Genomic DNA, 16,927 nt, shown 5'->3' on the forward strand with positions numbered 1-16,927 from the left:
TTTAATTGAGTTTGCCCCAACATTTTAATAATTGACTTTGGAACATAACGTTTACAACAATATTACAAATTAAATATTAAAAATAATCATAAATTATTGTTAAAAAAATTTTTTTGCTAACATTTTATGTTGGTTATTCTGATTATTAAAGACAACTTCAAGACGTCATTGTCAAAACAAGATTTTTGACGCTTTTAGCAAAGAAAAAGATTTTGTGTCGGTTTTTGTGCTAATGTTAAGTAAGATTTAAAGAAAATACTTATTATTGTGGGATTACATCAATTTTTTTAAGTGAGTATTAAACATTTTGATTAAATTTCGATTTTAGTTCAAATAACTTTGAGGTTGTACCAGTTTCAAGTAGTAAAATTGATTTAATTGAGTTTTTCTCACCATTTTAATACTTAACTTTAAAACATAACGTTTACAACAATATTGCAAATTAAACATTAAAAATAATCATTAATCTCATATTCTTAAAAAAATTTTTTTTACTAAAATTTTATGTTGGTTATTCTGATTATTAAAGACAACTTCAAGACGTCATTGTCAAAACAAGATTTTTGACGCTTTTAGCAAAGAAAAAGATTTTGTGTCGGTTTTTGTGCTAATGTTAAGTAAGATTTAAAGAAAATACTTATTATTGTGGGATTACATCAATTTTCTTAAGTGAGTATTAAACATTTTGATTAAATTTCGATTTTAGTTCAAATAATTTTGAGGTTGTGTCAGTTTCAAGTAGTAAAATTGATTTAATTGAGTTTTTTTACTAAAATTTTATGTTGGTTATTCTGATTATTAAAGACAACTTCAAGACGTCATTGTCAAAACAAGATTTTTAACGTTTTTGGTAAAGAAAAAGATTTTGTGTTGGTTTTTGTACTAATTTTAATTAAGATTTAACTTATTGTTGTGGGATAACATCAATTTTCTTAACTTATTGTGAGTATTAAACATTTGCATTACATTTCGATTTTAGCTCAAATAACTTTGCGGTTATGTCAGTTTTAAGTAGTAAACTGATATAATTCAATTTTCCCCAACATTTTAATTCATTAAATACAAATATATACAAATTAAACATTAAAAATAATCATAAAATTATTAAAAAAATTTTTTTGCTAAAATTTTATGTTGGTTATTCTGAATCTTAGAGACAAGTTTAAGACGTCATTGTCAAAAAAAGATTATTTATTGATGCTATTGAAAATAAGTTTGAGGTTAAGTTAATTTCAAGTAGTAAATTTAAATAATAATAATTAACGTTTATAAACAAATATGAAATTAAATCTTAAAAATAACAGAATTATTTGTAGTGATTTTTTTTAATAAAAAATTTTAGGTTGGCAATAAAATCGAACCTCAATATGTCATTGTCAACTTGTCAATCGATAAAATTTTCCTTTTAATTACTTTTTTTCGTAATTTTTTTGGTGTATAGCGCGTTGTAGCATACTCTATATAAATAAATAACGTTTTAGTGTTGTGATTTAAGTGTTTTGTGATACCTCAACAAGAAATGAAAGTGTTATAATAAAAAAATTCGTTAATATAGGTCATGGAAACCGAGTAAAAACGAACGAGCCGATCTTAACTTGCGCTCTAGAGTGTGCTAGAGTGTTCCGAGTTCACCGCGAGACCTGGGGGAACTTATAAAAAGGCGCAGTCGGCTACGAGCAAACGTCATTTCGAAAATAGACGCGTTCAAAATCAGTTGTCATCTTAAAATAATAATAATAACAAGAAAAAAGTTAGAATAAACCCGAAACGTTTCTTTGAATACGAAAAAATGGTACGAACACCGGCTATTGGAATCGATTTAGGTACAACTTATTCTTGTGTCGGAGTTTGGCAACATGGAAAAGTGGAGATCATCGCAAACGACCAAGGAAATCGCACCACACCATCCTACGTTGCATTCACCGATAGTGAGCGTTTAATCGGAGACGCGGCCAAAAATCAAGTTGCGATGAACCCCTCGAACACCGTTTTCGACGCAAAACGATTAATCGGCCGGAAATACGACGACCCAAAGATTCAGGGCGATATGAAGCATTGGCCGTTTAAAGTAATCAATGACGGGGGGAAACCAAAAATCCAAATCGAATTCAAAGGTGAGATAAAACGTTTTGCCCCGGAAGAGATTAGCTCGATGGTTTTAACTAAAATGAAAGAGGTAGCTGAAGCTTATTTAGGCGTAACCGTCCGCGACGCCGTCGTAACCGTCCCGGCTTATTTTAACGACTCCCAAAGACAAGCAACGAAAGACGCCGGAATGATCGCGGGAATAAACGTTTTAAGAATCATTAACGAACCAACAGCGGCCGCTTTAGCTTACGGATTAGACAAAAACTTAAAAGGCGAAAGAAACGTGTTAATTTTCGATTTAGGCGGGGGTACTTTCGACGTTTCGATTTTAACGATCGATGAGGGATCTTTATTTGAGGTAAAAGCAACCGCCGGGGACACCCATTTAGGGGGGGAAGACTTCGATAATCGCTTAGTTAACCATTTCGCCGACGAATTTAAACGAAAATTTAAAAAAGATTTAACAAAAAATCCCAGATCGATTCGAAGATTAAGAACGGCCGCTGAACGCGCGAAAAGAACTTTATCATCAAGCACCGAAGCTTCGTTAGAAATCGATGCGTTATTCGACGGGATCGATTTTTACACGAAAATATCGCGGGCTAGATTCGAAGAGTTAAACTCAGATTTATTCCGAAGCACGCTTCAACCCGTCGAAAAAGCTTTAGGTGATGCAAAATTAGATAAAAGCTCGATTAACGACGTCGTATTAGTCGGGGGATCCACGCGAATCCCAAAAATCCAATCTTTACTTCAAAATTATTTTTGCGGGAAATCCCTAAATTTATCCATAAACCCCGATGAAGCTGTCGCTTATGGGGCCGCGGTTCAAGCTGCGATTTTAAGCGGGGATACGAGCTCAAAAATCCAAGACGTTCTTTTAGTCGATGTAACCCCTTTATCATTAGGAATCGAAACCGCGGGAGGTGTTATGAATAAAATAATCGAACGAAACGCGAGAATTCCATGCAAACAAACTCAAACGTTCACCACTTACGCCGATAACCAAACCGGAGTTACAATCCAAGTTTTTGAAGGTGAAAGAGCGATGACGAAGGATAATAATTTATTAGGAACGTTCGATTTGTTGGGGATTCCCCCGGCTCCGAGGGGGATCCCAAAAATTGATGTTACCTTCGATTTAGACGCGAATGGGATCTTAAACGTTTCGGCGAAAGAGGTTAGTACTGGAAAATCGAAAAATATCACGATTAAAAATGATAAAGGGAGATTGTCTCAAAAAGAAATTGAAAGGATGTTGGCGGAGGCTGAGAGATATAAAGAAGAAGATGATCGGCAAAGAGATCGAGTTGCGGCGAAAAATTCTTTAGAATCGTACGCCTTTAGTATTAAACAAACCGTTGAGGATCATGGGCATAAAATGAGCGGGGGAGATCGAGATATGGTGAAAAGGGAGTGCGAGCAAACGTTGAGATGGTTGGATTGTAACCAAACGGCGGATAAAGAGGAGTTTGAACACAAATTAAGGGAATTACAAAGGGTTTGTAGTCCGATTATGACGAAGTTGCATAAAGGGGCGGGGGATAAAAATGGGGCGTCTGATGGGCCGACCATTGAAGAAGTTGATTAAAATGGAACAAAATTCATTTTGATTCGATTAACAACAAAAAAATATTATGGAATAATATTTAATTTAAAACGGAAGAAAAGAAGCACTTAGGTTTATAATTACTATTTTTTATATAGTCATATCTTTTTGTTTGGAAATGTAAAAAATTAATAAAGATATTAATAGATGTTGAAGTTTATCGTTTTATTTTTTCTTTAAAGTTTAAGTTAAGTTTAAGTTTATAAAGAATTGAGCACGTCAAGTTATTGATTATTCATGACTACCTTTTCTTTAGATTTATCGCGTTGTATCACGCAAAGGGTTAAAAAGGAGGATCGAAAATGTCAAGGTTTTGGTCAATTACAACACAAAGTGTTTAAATAATGACTAGGGCACGGAACTTTTGTAACAAAACGACACGATTTCTCCTCTCCACTCGTTCTGATTAAAAGAACCGCATACTGTTCAGTGGGAAATTAAAATTACAAGTTAGAAAAAAATTGTTTTAACAAACACTGTTCCTGAAGCAATTCTTAACAAACATTGTTAACAAAATTTTTTGATTTAATCAATAATTAAGGAGATAACCTCAAAATAATAATTTTTCCGTTTTTATACATAATTACACTTGGATGCTTAATTAATAGAAATGTAAAATTGTTTTATTAAGATAATTGATTCAAAATCGAAATTGCAACAAATTTTATTTAAAACATTTTTTGATAGAAACAATAATTATTGAGATAATTAATTTTGATGGCATACTATTCAGAGGGAAATTAAAATTTCAAGTTAGCAAAAAATTGTATTAACAAACACTGTTCCTGAAGTAATTCTAAACAAAATTTGTTAACAACATTTTTTGATTAAATCAACAATAAGGATATAACCTCAAAAATATTAATTTTTGTAGCATACTGTTCAGTGGGAAATTAAAATTTCCAGTTAGAAAAAAATTGTTTTAACAAATACTGCTCCTGAAGCAATTCTTAACAAACATTGTTAACAAAATTTTTTGATTTAATCAATAATTAAGGAGATAACCTCAAAATAATAATTTTCCCGTTTTTATACATAATTACACTTGGATGCTTAATTAATAGAAATGAAAAATTTTGTTATTAAGATAATTGATTCAAAATCAAAATTGAAACAAATTTTATTTAAAACATTTTTTGATAAAAACAATAATTATTGAGATAATTAATTTTGATAACATACTATTCAGAGGGAAATTAAAATTTCAAGATAGCAAAAAATTTTATTAACAAACACTGTTCCTGAAGTAATTCTAAACTAATTTTGTTAACAACATTTTTTGATTTAATCAATAATTAAGGAGATAACCTCAAAAATATTAATTTTTGTAGCATACTGTTCAGTGGGAAATTAACATTTCAAGTTAGAAAAAAATTGTTTTAACAAACACTGTTCCTGAAGCAATTCTTAACAAACATTGTTAACAAATTTTTTTGATTTAATCAATAATTAAGGAGATAACCTCAAAATAATAATTTTTCCGTTTTTATACATAATTACACTTGGATGCTTAATTAATAGAAATGAAAATTTTTTTATTAAGATAATTGATTCAAAATCGAAATTGAAACAAATTTTATTTAAAACATTTTTTGATAAAAACAATAATTATTGAGATAATTAATTTTGATGGCATACTATTCAGAGGGAAATTAAAATTTCAAGTTAGCTAAAAATTGTATTAACAAACACTGTTCCTGAAGTAATTCTAAACAAAATTTGTTAACAACATTTTTTGATTAAATCAACAATAAGGATATAACCTCAAAAATATTAATTTTTGTAGCATACTGTTCAGTGGGAAATTAAAATTTCAAGTTAGAAAAAAATTGTTTTAACAAACACTGTTCCTGAAGCAATTCTTAACAAACATTGTTAACAAAATTTTTTGATTTAATCAATAATTAAGGAGATAACCTCAAAATAATAATTTTTCCGTTTTTATACATAATTACACTTGGATGCTTAATTAATAGAAATGTAAAAATTTTTTATTAAGATAATTGATTCAAAATCGAAATTGAAACAAATTTTATTTAAAACATTTCTTGATAAAAACAATAATTATTGAGATAATTAATTTTGATAGCATACTATTCAGAGGGAAATTAAAATTTCAAATTAGCAAAAAATTGTATTAACAAACACTGTTCCTGAAGTAATTCTAAACAAAATTTGTTAACAACATTTTTTGATTAAATCAACAATAAGGATATAACCTCAAAAATATTAATTTTTGTACCATACTGTTCAGTGGGAAATTAAAATTTCAAGTTAGAAAAAAATTGTTTTAACAAACACTGTTCCTGAAGCAATTCTTAACAAACATTGTTAACAAAATTTTTTGATTTAATCAATAATTAAGGAGATAACCTCAAAATAATAATTTTTCCGTTTTTATACATAATTACACTTGGATGCTTAATTAATAGAAATGTAAAAATTTTTTATTAAGATAATTGATTCAAACTCGAAATTGAAACAAATTTTATTTAAAACATTTCTTGATAAAAACAATAATTATTGAGATAATTAATTTTGATAGCATACTATTCAGAGGGAAATTAAAATTTCAAATTAGCAAAAAATTGTATTAACAAACACTGTTCCTGAAGTAATTCTAAACAAAATTTGTTAACAACATTTTTTGATTAAATCAACAATAAGGATATAACCTCAAAAATATTAATTTTTGTACCATACTGTTCAGTGGGAAATTAAAATTTCAAGTTAGAAAAAAATTGTTTTAACAAACACTGTTCCTGAAGCAATTCTCAACAAACATTGTTAACAAAATTTTTTAATTTAATCAATAATTAAGGAGATAACCTCAAAATAATAATTCTTCCGTTTTTATACATAATTACACTTGGATGCTTAATTAATAGAAATGTAAAATTTTTTTATTAAGATAATTGATTCAAAATCGAAATTGAAACAAATTTTATTTAAAAATTTTTTTGATAAAAACAATAATTATTGAGATAATTAATTTTGATGGCATACTATTCAGAGGGAAATTAAAATTTCAAGTTAGCAAAAAATTGTATTAACAAACACTGTTCCTGAAGTAATTCTAAACAAATATTGTTAATAAAATTTTTTGATTTGATCAATAATTAAGAACATAACCTCAAAAAAATTTGTATATAAATATTTTTATTGAAAAAATCGTTTTAGAATTTAATGTAGAACAACTTTTGTATGAAATTTTCTGTTGAGAACGAGTGGAGGGGGGAAATCGTATTGTTTTGTCACAAAAGTTCCGTGTTCATGTAAATTGTGTTGCCTATATATTTGTTTTTTAGACACACACTTAATTTTTTAGGATGAATTACGTCATCATTAACGTATCATACAAAGTCTAATTAGGTAAAAACTGAATTTATTTGTAAGCTAAATTCAAAAAATGTTAGCTTGTATAAACACTGGGTCTTTAAAGCTGCAGTAAAAATGAGGTTAGGTTTCAAATACCACCGTAATGAAATCATTACATCACTAGTTATAAAAAGAGTGACGTTACATAACGTCAGAAAGACATGTAAAATTTAATTTTCATAATAGAATTAGGTAATAGTTATGTATATTACAAGTGGGCTAGAAACATAATTACTGTACGAGTGTCGAGAATTCCACGATGAGGTCGTAGACCGAGTCGTGTAATTACACGAGTACTGTAATTATGCTCTAGCTCACGTATGTCATTTATTTTTCTAGTTGTCAATGTGACAATTTTTGTCTATGGATGTTTAAACACGTTCTTTGCATCGAATACAAGTTCCACAATGATGAACAATTTCTCTTATTTTAGGAGGTGTACATAAAACATTTTTTGCAGGTTTTTTCTGACACTTAGATATTTGATGTACTTGATTTCTGTATTGAGTGGAATTGGAAATTTTTAGGACTGAAATTCTGTTGTAGCAGCAACAGATCTTTGGTGATCAATGATCACTTATCATCTTCCCCGTGCTGTTTTGGCCTCCATTCTTACCTCAACAACAACAAAGGTTTCATTTCATCAAGTGCCATATCATTTGCATTAGTTACCGTATTTTCATTTTTGTTCTTTATTATTCTAGAAATTCTAGAAATGAGGTAGGTGGCTATGAGTTAGTTTGATGAGGTAGGGTAGATATTTGGATAGGATTAAATTGAGTCAATTTTTTGAGGCATATTTTGGCAGCCGAATAGATAGTTGCAGATGGTGTTGTTGTCTAGGAATGATTTTCTCTACGACTTTGGAGATGGCAGGGAGTAGTGCAATGAGGTGGGCTTCATGGGATAAATTGATCTTTAGTGGGTTTTATGTATTGGTATGATTATAACAGTTTTCCAAACAGCAGGGAAGAGCTGGAGTTTGAGAATATGTAAGGTGATATAGCATAGTTGTGGCACACCCTGACTTGTTTTGGAAGATTTCGAAAGTTTTTGAACGGTTTGAGGTATTTTATGGTAATTTTGACGGAGGCTGGTGTGATTAGGTGAGGTCTGCGAGGGGATCGTGTTGATAGTTGAAGATCATTTTGTTGGGTATTATTAATAGCCCAAGAGGTTTGAATTTGTTTTTAATTTTACACATTTCACGCTGTCAGTACTTTTTTTTGTCGCTGTTTTGACGGTCAACCGTATAGGTAAGCAAGACATTTGTTTTTACTCTTCTAAATGAAATAAATCATCAAAAATATTTGAAATTTGTACTACCATTATTGAATAATTTTTCGACTTTTCATTAAAACCAGTACAGAAATTATTTTGATTACTAAAAATAATCACAGTTTATGTTATTAACTTACAATTTAAAATAAATTTATCTACATAATACAGATAAGTATAAAAAATCAGAGCAATAATAATAACAATGACTAATTGGGCAGCGTTATGCATCACTTGATTAAGCGACAAATGAATAATGTTGAGAATTTTCGTTTTCATCTCTCTAAAACTATAAGACTTCTCAGAATAAAACCTGTCAATTTTTATCACAGAACACTGATGGCAGTTATCACAAGCACAGAAGCCGCTTGGTCACTCGTTACGTTTTGCGATTATACAGGATGTTTCTGTAAGTCGAAATCACATTATTAGTTACTAATTTACAAAATTAAAGTTTAAAAAGTTGTAAAATGAAATTAAGGACGAAGTGTTACAAGTTTACAGATTAAAATTTAAGCACATTCTTTTTTAACAAAAACACGACATATTTATCTCTAATATTAATGAAGTTATTATTTGTAATCGTTTTGAAAAATCATTTAAAATGAGTCCAAACATGATACGTTTAACTCCAATATTAGTCGAGATATAAGCAACTTCCGGTTTGAGATGTCAATGTCATTTTGACATATTCTTAGTTTTTATAAAATGTCTTAATATTTATCACAAAAACAAAAATATAATAAAAAAAAATCAAAAATTAAGGTTGGTATTAATATTTAAAAATTAAATTGCTGTCTTCATTGTTGCTAACTTCGGGTTTAATGCTTTTTATTCTACCTTTTTGGTTTTTTGAGATAAGTGCGTCTTGGTTGGACTAATTTTAAAGGTTTTTTTAATAAAGAATACATCATGAAAGAACACCATGAAGTTGTCTATTATATGATAACTAACTTCAGTTTTAAAATGTCAACCTCAATTTTGACATATTTGTAATCTTCATTAAAAATCCTTTAAAATGAGTACAAACACGACATATTTATCTTCAATATTAATGGAGTTATGGTCAACTTCCGGTTTGAAATGTCAATGTCATTTTGACATATTCTCAATTTTTATAAAATGTGTTAATATTTATCATAAAAACAAAAATATAATAAAAAAATCAAAATTAAGGTTGGTATTAATATTTAAAAATTAAATTGCTATCTTTATTGTTGCTAACTTCGGGTTTAATGTTTTTTATTCTACATTTTTGGTTTTTTGAGATAAGTGCGTCTTGGTTGGACTAATTTTAAAGGTTTTTTTTTTAATAAAGAATACATCATGAAAGAACACCATGAAGTTGTCCATTTGTCTATTATATGATAACTAACTTCACTTTTAAAATGTCAACATCAATTTTGACATATTTGTAATCTTTATTAAAAATCCTTTAAAATGAGTACAAACACGACATATTTATCTTCAATATTAATGGAGTTATGGTCAACTTCCGGTTTGAAATGTCAATGTCATTTTGATATATTCTCAATTTTTATAAAATGTGTTAATATTTATCACAAAAACAAAAATATAATAAAAAAAATCAAAATTAAGGTTGGTATTAATATTTTAAAATTAAATAGCTATCTTCATTGTCGCTAACTTCGGGTTTAATGTTTTTTATTCTTACTTTTTTGTTTTTTGAGATAAGTGCGTCTTGTTTGGACTAATTTTAAAGGTTTTTTTAATAAACAATACATCATGAAAGAACACCATGAAGTTGTCCATTTGTCTATTATATGATAACTAACTTCAGTTTTAAAATGTCAACCTCAATTTTGACATATTTGTAATCTTCATTAAAAATCCTTTAAAATGAATACAAACACGACATATTTATCTTCAATATTAATGGAGTTATGGTCAACTTCCGGTTTGAAATGTCAATGTCATTTTGACATATTCTCAATTTTTATGAAATGTCTTAATATTTGTCACAAAAACAAAAATATAATAAAAAAAATCAAAAATTAAGGTTGGTATTAATATTTAAAAATTAAATTGCTATCTTTATTGTTGCTAACTTCGGGTTTAATGTTTTTTATTCTAACTTTTTTATTTTTTTGAGATAAGTGCATCTTGGTTGGACTAATTTTAAAGGATTTTTTTTAATAAAGAATACATCATGAAAGAACACCATGAAGTTGTCCATTTGTCTATTATGATAACTAACTTCAGATTTAAAATGTCAACCTCAATTTTGACATATTTGTAATCTTCATTAAAAATCCTTTAAAATGAGTACAAACACGACATATTTATCTTCAATATTAATGGAGTTATGGTCAACTTCCGGTTTGAAATGTCAATGTTATTTTGACATATTCTTAGTTTTTATAAAATGTCTTAATATTTATCACAAAAACAAAAATATAATAAAAAAAATCAAAATTAAGGTTGGTATTAATATTTAAAAATTAAATTGGTATCTTTATTGTTGCTAACTTCGGGTTTAATGTTTTTTATTCTATCTTTTTGGTTTTTTGAGATAAGTGCGTCTTGGTTGGACTAATTTTAAAGTTTTTTTTTAAATAAAGAATACATCATGAAGGAACACCATGAAGTTGTCCATTTGTCTATTATGATAACTAACTTCAGAGTTAAAATGTTAACCTCAATTTTGACATATTTGTAATCTTCATTAAAAATCCTTTAAAATGAGTACAAACACGACATATTTATCTTCAATATTAATGGAGTTATGGTCAACTTCCGGTTTGAAATGTCAATGTCATTTTGACATATTCTCAATTTTTATAAAATGTCTTAATATTTGTCACAAAAACAAAAATATAATAAAAAAAATCAAAAATTAAGGTTGGTATTAATATTTAAAAATTAAATTGCTATCTTTATTGTTGCTAACTTCGGGTTTAATGTTTTTTATTCTACCTTTTTGGTTTTTTGAGATAAGTGCGTCTTGGTTGGACTAATTTTAAAGGTTTTTTTTTAATAAAGAATACATCATGAAAGAACACCATGAAGTTGTCCATTTGTCTATTATATGATAACTAACTTCACTTTTAAAATGTCAACATCAATTTTGACATATTTGTAATCTTCATTAAAAATCCTTTAAAATGAGTACAAACACGACATATATATCTTCAATATTAATGGAGTTATGGTCAACTTCCGGTTTGAAATGTCAATGTCATTTTGACATATTCTTAGTTTTTATAAAATGTCTTAATATTTGTCACAAAAACAAAAATATAATAAAAGAAAAACAAAATTAAGGTTGGTATTAATATTTAAAAATTAAATTGCTATCTTCATTGTTGCTAACTTCGGGTTTAATGTTTTTTATTCTACCTTTTTGGTTTTTTGAGATAAGTGCGTCTTGGTTGGACTAATTTTAAAGTTTTTTTTAATAAAGAATACATCATGAAAGAACACCATGAAGTTGTCTATTATATGATAACTAACTTCAGGTTTAAAATGTCAACCTCAATTTTGACATATTTGTAATCTTCATTAAAAATCCTTTAAAATGAGTACAAACACGACATATTTATCTTCAATATTAATGGAGTTATGATCAACTTCCGGTTTGAAATGTCAATGTCATTTTGACATATTCTCAATTTTTATAAAATGTGTTAATATTTATCACAAAAACAAAAATATAATAAAAAAAATCAAAAATTAAGGTTGGTATTAATATTTAAAAATTAAATTGCTATCTTCATTGTTGTTAACTTCGGATTTAATGTTTTTTATTCTAACTTTTTTTGTTTTTTGAGATAACTGCGTCATGTTTGGACTCATTTTAAAGGTTGTTTAACGAAGATGACAAATATGTCAAAATTGACGTTGACGTTTCAAACCGGAAGTGATTGTATTTCCATTAATATTAAAGTTAAATATGTCGAGTTTGGACTCATTTTAAAGGATTTTTTATGAAGTTAATAAATATGTCAAAGTTAATAATCTTCTGAAAGCATTAAATAGTCTTTCCAACGATATTTAGCATTTTGAAAGTAGTTAATAATCTTTTGAAAACAGTGTCTTATCTTTCCAAGCAGATAATAATTTAGTTTTCTCCAAGCAGGTTGTAATCTTTTCTAGTAGTAAAAATGGAAGCAGTATTTCGTCTTTCCAAACAGTTTGTAGTTGTTTATTAGCACTGTCTAGTCGTCTCCAAGCAGATTCTAATCTTTTCATTTGATTACGTTTTAATTAAGGCTTCTTACACGATTAAGGTTTTATTAAGGTCAACTTTTTGAATATCAATATTTTGAGTATATTGGGTTGCCTATACATATAAACATAAATAAACTTTGTAGAATTTCTGACACATTATTCTGTTTTACCTGTAAAAGGAGACAAAATCTTGGCGAGGTGTTTTGCTATCTGATGGGTAGGATAATTTATGGTACTGACAATAAGGCGGAGTGGGACATCTGGTTTATGGATCTTAGATAACCCATATATTCATAGAGGTAGATTCCTGTAGATTTTATCAATTTTTTCATTTTTCTTCTTATCTTCTCGTTTAGATCCTTTTTTTAATTTCTTATAGGTGACTCCTACTTATATGTATATAAATTTTCAAATATGTAAATTGTGTTGCCTATAACCTCAAAAACAAAATCAGTATAGCGCCATCTGGAGAAAACCGCGCAGAACTGTCACCATCCTACCGAGATTTAAGAGTGGGGCCAAGAGAGAATCGAACTTCTTGAGAAGTTGTTGGTTTCTTAACCGAAGCGAAAACGGCCAACTCTCGCGTCGGTAAGGTTAGGTTTCCAATTACTTTCCTAAATAAACGGCAAACGTGAACGAAAACCTTTAAAACGGTTTCAATCGCCCAAAATAAAAGTGGTTTCACTTTAATTTAAAACTTTTTAAAAAAATGGTTTGTTAGTTTTCGGTTTTCGTCGGGTTTTGATGGAATTTATTGCAGTTCTTTCGTGTTTTGTTCGATGGTGAGTGTGTGTGCGTTCAGATTTAAATGCCTTCGGTGACGTGCCATAAGTTACTACTAGTTTTGTTAAGTTTTAACGGGTAAAGAAAAAGAAATGGAGAATTTGGCGAATAATAATAGCTTATTGAATAGTTTACCCGAGGTAAGATTCTTTTTACCTGCTCTTTTCTTTTATTGCATTCCTTTATATGTGTTAGTATTAATATTAAAGTAGTCTTACATTGATAAGAAGAAAACAATCGATTTATTTTTGTTTCGCTTCATTCTTGTTTCTGATCGAGATATTTCAGGGTCGCGTTTAATTAGAATTTCAAATAACTCCCTCCAGATTGTAAATAAATCATAAAGACATCTTCAGGAGCTCCCCACTAACAATTTTTTTTTAAATTAAGTTTAACGAACCGATACTTTTCGTTCGATTTGTACTCGAAATCTAATTTAATGTAATTACGAATTGCAACGGCGTTTTACCGTTTTGCTTTCGAAAACGTGTCGCAACGAGCCCCATTTTATTTTTCTTTTACTTTAACAACTTTACGATTAAGCAACAAGTGTATAATATAATATAATATAATATAAAACATAAAAAGTGCATTTATAATCATAAATAAACTTTGATTGCTTTGTTTGTCGTTAAAGCAACAAATCTATCATCGTTTTTATGTTGTTATGATGTACGGTGGTAATCAAAAGTAAACAAACGTCAACGTCATCTTTTAAAATAGTTTGTGGTTTTTTCTTTTTAACGTTTTGAAATTATCGATTAAAAGGTGCAACGAACGTTTGTTCCCCTTTTACGTAATAAAATTAAATTAAGCCTCGAATCCACTTTACTGCCGAGTAAACAGAAACGGGGGGCGAAAGCGAGTCGCTCGAGTTAGGTGCACCGCGTTCCGGAAATAGTCTCACAAGAATGTAAACCCACTTTACAAACGGGGACTCTCTCGTTATCTGTATGTATTTTCTACGGCAGCAGGTACGTTTTAGAAAATCACGAGTTGTATAGAAAAATTTTTTTTTAAACATCTGTGTGTCGCAAGGTGATTTACCAATAGAATCGATGCATATTTACCTTTCTACGTGTATTACTCACGCTAAAGAATGACTTAATTATCTCTACGATCGAACAAGGACAACTATTTTCTTTGTAAACGATCAGGTAGAGAAAGACGGATTTAAATTTTTTTTAAAAAATATTATTTTAAAATAACAATAATAAACTAAAATAGATGCTCACATCGACTCCAACAACTAAATTCTCAGCCCTACCATATTTAAGTAGTAAAAATTTTATCTTCTAATTTACCAATTATATTGGCCGTTTCGGAGAAAACCAATTGCTTCAAATGTCCCCCATACATATAAATGTAATTGTTTAAGGTTAGGAGTATTTAGTTATTTTTTTTTTAATGTTTTTCAAGGACATCAAAAATGTTCGAATATTGCTGGAATATCTCCATATGTCTTAATCTCTACCAGAAAATGAGGTTGTGCCGATTTGTATATAAAATATTATCGATTAATATATTTATTAAGCCGAGGTTGCTTCCGAGCGAGGCGCTACATCAATACTATATTGATATAAAACCATACAATTTTCAAGAAAATATATTATATGAATTACATTGGTGCCATTTTGACACAAAGCTATACCATTTTCAACGGTTTATATACTAATTAAGCCGAGGTTGCTTGCGGGCGAGGCGCTACATCGATACTATACAGCGGTACATCTTCCGCATCAGAGCATTATACGGTTGTAGGATACATTATTCTGACGCGATCTTTCTAATAAAATTTTTTCGAAATGTTTATAATAACCGCACGGGAACTGTGTAAAGGAACTGTTTTTCGTCCAATCAGCAGATCGCAAATCAGACTCAGGTAATCGGTGCCACCCTCGGCCGGTCCGCTACGCCGATGATAACTCGTTTCCCACGTGTACTCACCAATAGATTCGTCATGGAAAGAGAAATAAACTTTTTCGATGAATCAAAGTCGTCAGTTATTGGTCTTCGTTAAACAGTTCCCGTGCGGTTATTATAAACATTTCGAAAAAATTTTATTAAAAAGATCGCTTCAGAATAATGTATTCTACAACCGTATAATGCTCTGATGCGGAAGATACGGGACACGCTGTATTGATATAAAACCATACAATTTTCAAGAAAATATACAGGGTGCCCATTATGTACGGAATATAGTATATATCTTGGTAAATATCAACTTTATAAAAAAACATTTTATACAAAAGTTGTTTAATATTTTATTTGCCATAATAAGAAAGCATTCAATTGTTTTTGTTTCAGAAAACAAACGAGCAACGAATAATACTTGAAGTTTTTTAAATAGCAATGTATCCTTTCGTTAGGCTCATTTGATAGAGATTACTTTTCTCTTTACGATGACGTAAAATTTTTATACCCTTACATCAGAAAATTTTTGAAAAAATGTAAAAATTATTTATTAATAAAAATTAATAAATAGCATTAATCTAGATATCCAAGATCGTCAAGTACTTCGAATTATTACCATAAATTAAATTTACGTACAAAATAAAACAAATAAACGAAAAATTAGGGTACATCTCAAATAATTCGAGGTGATGATCTCGGATATCTAGATTAATGTTATTAGTTAAATTTTCATAATAAACAATTTTTACATTTTTTTCAATAATTTTCTGGTATATGGGTACTAAAATTTTACGTCATCGTAAAGAGAAAAAAAGCTCTATCAAATGAGCCTAACGAAAGGGTACATTGCCATTTAAAAAACTTAAAGTGTTATTCGTTGCTTGTTTGTTTTGTAAAATAAAAACAATTGAATGCTTTCTTATTATTACAAATCAAATATTAAACAACTTTTGTATAAAATGTTTTTTTATGAAGTTGATATTTACCAAGATATATACTATATTCCATACATAATGGGCACCCTGTATATTAAGCCGAGGTCGCTTGAGGGCGAGGCGCTACATCGATACCATATTGATATAAAACCATACAATTTACACGAAAATATATATTAAGCCGAGGTCGCTTGCGGCCGAGGCAGTACATTGGTGCCATTTTGATACAAAGGTATATCATTTTCAATGGTTTATATACTAATTAAGCCGAGGTCGCTTGCGGGCGAGGCGCTACATTGATCTCATATCTACAGGTGTCTCACGTAACTGGTTCGTTAGAACTTTTTTAGGTTCCAGTATTCGTACAGTTTTGAAATTTTGGTAGTCAGAACTTTCGATCTAAAATATTTTCAAGATGGCTGCCACTTCCGGTCTACCGGAAGTAGACCATAACTTCGTTATTTTAAATGGATTGCTATAATTTTTATTACACCTTTTAATTGTACGTAAAAAAATATGTTGACTTTCATAAAAGTTATTGGTACCTAGCGTTTTTCGTTTTCTAGTTATTTTGATTTTAAGATTTTTTTGGCAAATTTCACCATGCTCTTTAAAACCCTATATCCCAGCCAACGTTCTTTCAAAAAAGCTCTAAATTGGCACGATTACTCTTCAGATGCTGTCAAATAGATTGTCATATATTGTATCAGAATATGTTATACAGGATGGTCAAAAATTGAATTACCGT

The 16,927-nt window shown here is 29.0% G+C and overlaps 2 protein-coding genes across 8 annotated transcripts in view; both read left to right on the forward strand.

The window, feature by feature from the left end:
- Window positions 1-16,927, forward strand: part of LOC111418376 (zonula occludens-like protein polychaetoid) — a 75,795-nt gene that overhangs the window by 4,778 nt on the left and 54,090 nt on the right. The window contains exon 1 of one of the 7 annotated variants that reach the window (XM_071195733.1): window positions 13,048-13,470. The exons of 5 other annotated variants lie outside the window; for them this stretch is intronic. In XM_071195733.1, the coding sequence (XP_071051834.1) occupies window positions 13,423-13,470 (48 nt within the window). In that variant the 5' untranslated portion in view covers window positions 13,048-13,422. Of the gene's footprint in view, window positions 1-13,047; window positions 13,471-14,244; window positions 14,305-16,927 lie in introns of those variants that run through there. One more of the 7 variants, XM_071195735.1, reaches the window with a different exon arrangement.
- LOC111421433 (heat shock protein 70 B2-like) lies at window positions 1,418-3,852 on the forward strand. Its single transcript, XM_023054585.2, has one exon. The coding sequence runs from the start codon at window positions 1,790-1,792 to the stop codon at window positions 3,677-3,679; it is 1,890 nt and encodes a 629-aa protein (XP_022910353.1). The 5' UTR covers window positions 1,418-1,789; the 3' UTR covers window positions 3,680-3,852.

Source organism: Onthophagus taurus, chromosome 5 (assembly GCF_036711975.1).
Source record: "Onthophagus taurus isolate NC chromosome 5, IU_Otau_3.0, whole genome shotgun sequence".
Lineage (NCBI taxonomy): Eukaryota > Metazoa > Arthropoda > Insecta > Coleoptera > Scarabaeidae > Onthophagus > Onthophagus taurus.